We start from the raw sequence: 6,391 nt of genomic DNA on the forward strand, positions 1-6,391 counted from the left end.
CCAACAAGTGCTGTGTTAGACACAGGAAAGCTGCTTTTTACCTCTGACTTCCCCTCCTGCATGGGGATTTGGGGATGGAGCTGTAAACCACATCTCTTATTTCTTATTCATTTGAATCACTTGAAGCAATAGCTGTTTTTTCTCCCCTTTTTGTTGTATGACTGTTTCTTTTCCTTTGCTTACCTGACTGGCAATCTATCACTAAAATGCCTCCCCTTTTCTCCTTTTAATGATTCAGTGTGCTACCTTTCACAGTCCTACCCCTGAATACAGCTTTGAAATTTGAAGGGAGCTGTCTTCCAACAAGAATTATATACTTTCCAGTAGAGGAAGTAGGGGAGAAAAATCACACCTGTACCTTAAAAATGGAGCTACATAAAATGGGATTATCAAAAAATGGGCAGTTTGGGAACATAACACTTGTCCACATAACATACATAATGTTCTAGTTGCACATGAGTCCTTTGTTTCTGGGAAGGGCAGATGAAAGAAATTTAATGTGAAATGTATATGTTTAGAGTAGAATTTGTCTACTTGAATCTAATTTTTAAATCTGTTAAACATAGGTTTTTATCCTCAGAAAAAAACTAGATATAACACTCCGAAGAGAGCATTTTGAGAATGTTTCTTTTAAAAGCAAAGTCCGCTTAGCCCTGTGACATAGCTTGGTGTTCACAAAACTGCTGTGTAGATTTTGGTAAATGTGAGATTTCTTTAACCCTTCTCTTTCTAGTATCAGTAGTTAACAGTGATGTGGTTATCTGTAATGTACCACAGCCACTGGTGTCAAGGCTAAAGGCAAGGTGGTGATGCAGATATGGCTAAACCCATGCGTGGGCGAGGGAGTTGAACGTGGAATGTGAGTTATGATGGTTCCACACGACCCAAAGGAGAAGTTGCTTTAATAGGGCTTACCCGTGTAGCCAAGGGGACAGATGCAGACATAGTGCCCGATCTGGTTGAGGCACGTGGCCCCGTTCAGGCAGGGCTCTGAGGCGCACTCGTTCACCTCCAGGTCGCAGTGCTTGCCCTGGTAGCCTGGGACGCAGTAGCAGGAGTACTCGTCCACGCCGTCGCGGCACAGGGCCCCGTTGCGGCACGGCTCGGAGATGCACTCGTCCACGTCCCTCTCGCAGAGCGCGCCGGTGTAGCCGGCGCTGCAGAGGCAGGTGGGCCCCGCCAGGCCGCTTTGGCAGGTGCCTCCATGCTCGCACAGGTTGGTGTCACAGTCACTGTCAGCAGTTTCGCAGCTAGGGCCGTTGTACCCAGCGGGGCACTTGCAGGTAAAGCTGAGGTTCCCGGCAGAGCCCAGGCAGGTAGCGTTTTGGAGACAAGGGTTGGAGGAGCAAGGGTTGGAGGTTTTGTTGCAGAGCTCCTCCACGCTGTCCACTGATGCATCTGCGCAAAGGCAAGGGTCATCTTTATGACCAGCAACACATGTAGAGTTCTTTTGGCAAGAGTTTGACAGGCACCTGGAATCATTCCTTGTGCAAAGGGATTCTAGGAAAGAAACACAAAAAATCTTGAGGAATTCCACAGCATTGGGAGTAACCAACAGTGAAAGAAGTGTAGTTCTTAACACAACTGTGCTTCAAAACCCACAGCTCCAGTTGCTGGCTTTTGAGAAGAAAACAGGACTGGCAACTCTGTGATGCATTAGTGGACTAATGAGTATAAAATGAAAACAATTATGAAAACTTGAGTAGGTTGTAATTTCCTGTTCTTGCCTCTTTCAACAGCCATGGTCTGGAGTGTCAGGATTATTTAACACTATATTAAAAGTATAGTTGAGACAATAGTGGTTGTTCTCAATGGATATCCAACAATATGGAACATATTTAGATATAGTTAATGTTTTTGTTTCTGTTTTTCTTACTAGAGAAAGGAGATGCACCACTTTTTTTAGGTCAATATCACTTTTGTGCTGCTACCATTCTTTTGTGCATTGGGTTTCACAAGCTAAATTACTCAGATGCAGTTATAGCTCAAACAAACAGTTCAAACCATCAGGCACCTAGATGTTGATTTGCCAATTATAAATAGTAATTTCACAGGTGTACAGCATCTGCACCACAAAGAATCTACCAAACACCTGAGATGCAAAACAGCCCTGTGAGAGCCATCCAGCCTCAGAGGCTGGATGGACACAGTGAATATGGTGTAAAGATGTTCCTTACTTCCTCACCGTCTGGGAACTGAGCTTCTGTCAGTAATTAAAGGCCACTTGGAGTTGCGTTGAAGCTGTAAGGAATAACAATAGCAAGAATTGCTTCTCACTTCACAGTCAAGGAGGGTGAGCTGTTACCAGCACTGTTCAGAATCCACCTCTGGGATACACTGAAGCAGCTGTATCTGGGCCAAGACTGTGAAATTAAGCTGAATTTTCCTTTAGGAGAGAAAGCAATTTATAAGAGAAAGACTCATGAGCTGGAACACAGAAGTTGCATTAAATTATCTATATGTAAGTAATGTAAACATCATTTTTAATATTATTATTTGTTTTACACTTTCAATCTGGGGTGTTGTTTGGATATGTGAAGAGTATGTGTCTTCTACAGCAGCAGAACTGTGTGTGTTTGTGCAAACAGGGTGTTGTGGATGAGCTGAACTTCTCAGAGGAATTCAGACCCATCTACCCATAGTCTCTAATTTATTCTCAGTTCTTGAATTAAGATTAGGGAGTAGAGATGGAGATGGGGCGCTGAAAGAGAAGAGGTAAGCAGAGATGGAGACTCCAATAACTGGAGTTAGACCAATGCTGATAAACAGCACTGGGACAGATCCCTGGAAAAGGGAGGGGCTAGGGCTTGTCACCCAAGGATACCAACCAACCAGCCAACCAACCAACCAGGGAGGGGTGTCAGAGAATACAAACTGACTGGTCATGGTGTGTTTCCATAGTGTGCATTTTAATATATAATACAATCACTAATTTTATATATATATATATAATACTATATATATATAGAAAAATACAATAATTATAAGCATTTTAATATAATGTTTTTCTCCTAGGAGGGGGAAGTGGGGGAAGAAAGTATCAGAAGGCTTAACTAGCATGACTGTTGTGCTTTCTGAATTGAGGTGTACATGGAGAAGCAGTGCCTCCGAGAATTAGAAGCACCAGTCTGAATGAACTTGATGTTCATGAATAGGTACATTTACTGAGCCAGATAACTAATTAATACTTGTTTGAACAAGGGGAATAGATTTATGTAGTAACATTGATAGCAACAGTGACACCATGATTTAAAACCAACAGTGGTTTTAAGGATTACATAGAAAGCAAGCTAAACATTGATTAGCAAGAGGAGAACTGGAGTGTTACTTCATGTTCTCTGAAGGAAAACAGGACAAAAATAGTACTTTTGGATTAGTCTGCCTTTAAAAAGACCCTCCCCAAACCTGTTAATAATCAATTTTGGGAGCAGGTGTTCCATCCTGATGTGGTGTTGATTGCACTTGCTCCAGCTCAGAGCTCTCACTGAAAGCAAAAATCCAAGACATTGGTCACATGTACTGACCTGCACCACTGTCAGTGGTAATTCAGACCCTTCTCTTCCTCAGCACACTCTCATGTATGTTCTGATGTCCTGGTTTACATAATTTTGTGCTTTGCCCATGCATTTACTTTTTTTCTTTAGCCTGGATAATACAGAGTTTACTGCGATCTATTAATTACAGTTAAAATGAGCAAAACTGTGTTCCTTAGGAACTTCTGCATCCTGCATTTTCCTTGCACAACTTTAGAGAGCTTTCCTTTCAGTCTGTGTACCTATTTAAAATTCATTAAAGTGCGTGTTTGGGGAAACATTACAAATTTGAAGAAATTAATTATGATCAAGTTATAATGTTGTCTAACTGTTGTACTGTGTAAGCTACAAGAGGTGAGGTCAGTCATTTGAGTGCTTTCTTACACAGGACCACAGTGACATGAGAAGCAATTTAGTTAATTATTACTGCTTTTCCAGAGATAATTTGCATGCAACAGGCTGAGTTTCTTATAATGACTGTGTGAGGACATGACGTGTTTGCCAGTCTGCAGTTTTGATAGCAAGAGTGAGCTCTGGTTAAAAAGCTTCATAGCTCTCCGAGGCAGTAAGAGTGGAGTGGAAAGGGGAAATACAGCCCTAAAAGCACTGTCTCTATGTAGTGAGGGCCACCAATTTGTCTGCAGGGTGACATCATTATGGGAAAAACACGAAACTGAAAACCTTTCCTAGATTTTTTTAAGCAGTGTTTTAATTTAAACTTTTGTAGCTTTTATAAAATGAATTTCTTATGCAGAAATTGCCAACAGACAATTCAATAAATCCAGTACTCTCTAGAGGATACTCTTGTCTGATTTTATGACAAGTTTATAGTGGAAGAGCAACATTTTTAGTGTTCTGTCTTTATTCTAATGCACTGTGCCATGGTTTTTATTATCTGTGTAGTTTTTGAGGAACACAGGAATTCTGAAGGTCTTAGCAGAGATGTAACCATGCTGAGTTTCAGCTTGGTTGTGGTTTAAAGGCTGAGACCAAGAGTTTAAGGGTACTCTATAGCAGTTTGTCTCAGCAGCAAAACTGCATCTCAAAAAGGTGATCATCAGAAGTATGCACTTAGCACACCATGGTTATCAAATGGTGTGCAGTTCACCTGGACATTTCCATGTTTTTTTTTTTTTTTTTTTTTTTTTTTTTTTTTAATCATGTTCCTGCATGATGTGAGTGCTTCAGCTAATCCTTGGATTCTGGACTGGTAGTTCAAACACCGTTTTCCACCTGTTTCAGGTAAGTTATTTGCACTATCTCCCTTGCTTCCCTGTGGAAACTGAGTTTCCCTGCTGCTCTGGAGTGATGTGGAAGGATGATTTGAGAACCTCCTGAGCTGAGAGTTGCATGGAAGGAGGATGAAGAATATGGCAGGTGGAAGCTCCTGCATGCCCTGTGATGCAGTGTGATGATTGATGCAAAGACTGTCTCAGTTTGAGCAGATACCTGAAGAATATTCTCTTCTGCACTCACAGAAAGAGCTGCAAAGGAACATAAATATTTCAGTGGAGCTTGGTTTTTGGCCAGGTTGCAGAAGGATAACCAGGGTGCTGTACCTCAGATGTGCAGAGGAGCTGTTTTTCATTCCTAAGCAATTAAGGTCACTTCAGCAGCGACTTGTTCTGACAGAGTCTTAAAATTCGCATGTAATTTTAGGAAAAATGGAAACAAAATGCTGATTGCTTTGGATTTACATTGACTGACACTTGAGGTAATTATCAGTCTCTTTATAAACAGTGGTACTTTAATCTAATTACAAGAGGATTTAGTGCCAAGCGTTTTGCCCCATGGTTAAATCCTTGAGATGCAGATGAGATGGTTGGCAGTGAAATTCTTTGCAGTAAAGCTTGCCATCTACTGGCACATTATCCATACTACCAGAAACATGGCCATACCTGCAGCTATTTCAGGAACTGGCACAACTGACTTAATATAAGAAATAACAAGAAAAAGGCAGTTTTAGCTTTGTTTTTTTGCTCTTGGATAAGATTATTTAAATTCATTGAAGCGATCTTGTTAGTGTATGAATAATTGAGCTTATACAGCTAATAAGCAGTAAAAATGCATGATTTTGGCTGGTAAAGGCTTATGAATTGTCAGAAACTACTGTAGTGATACAAAACAATTTTTATGATGTTAGAAATGCATGTCAATGACATTAGAGGGCCAAAATTGAATTAGGGAAAAGTTGTCATAAACCGGGCAGGGATTTTGAAATGGCCAAAGCATTTTGGCACAGATAATCTGATTGTTAAACTATTGTTCCTCAGTAAAGCAGGTAATTTTGAAAAGCTCATTTGCATATCTTTCCTGACAATTTTGAGGTTTTTTTTCCTAGATCCTGTTGGAATCAGAGATTTACTGGGTTCATGTCCATTTTTCAAAATATTCTTCTATGTTGATAAGATCAAAACAAAATTGATGATCAGAGATTCTGACAATTAGCAATCTCAGCCACTCAAAGCCTTCAGAGAAATCCTTTTCAATCTGGTTTGGGTTCTTTGTGTCAGAAATGTCTTTCAGCAAAGACCTGTTCTTTCAGGACATAACTCTTCCTATGAGTTGGTGAAATATCATAATCAGTGTCTGCATTTAAAATGAAATTTCAATCACTGCTAATCATGCTGTTATGAACCAGGGTTCACTTGGCTGTGGCCATGCCTGCACTTTGTTAATCATCTCATTGTGCCTGAAGGCTGCTTGTAATTTGCAGTGCTGTTCTTCAGATATGCCTTCTGCCCCTGAAGGAGGGCTCTGAGCTACACAGAAGCTCTCAACACTAACAACTTTGGAATCTTTTACATATGCTGCAAGATTTTCTGACCTTCTTAACACAGTCTATTTTCTAGGGGAAA

The 6,391-nt window shown here is 40.6% G+C and overlaps 1 protein-coding gene across 2 annotated transcripts in view; it reads right to left on the minus strand.

Moving 5' to 3' along the window:
* The window catches only part of CRB1 (crumbs cell polarity complex component 1), a 93,053-nt gene that overhangs the window by 65,069 nt on the left and 21,593 nt on the right, over positions 1–6,391 (minus strand). For both annotated transcript variants that reach the window (XM_030279379.4, XM_072932637.1), the window contains exon 2: positions 916–1,500. In XM_030279379.4, the coding sequence (XP_030135239.4) occupies positions 916–1,500 (585 nt within the window). The remainder of the gene's footprint in view (positions 1–915; positions 1,501–6,391) is intronic.

This window comes from Taeniopygia guttata, chromosome 8, assembly GCF_048771995.1.
Source record: "Taeniopygia guttata chromosome 8, bTaeGut7.mat, whole genome shotgun sequence".
Classification (NCBI taxonomy): domain Eukaryota; kingdom Metazoa; phylum Chordata; class Aves; order Passeriformes; family Estrildidae; genus Taeniopygia; species Taeniopygia guttata.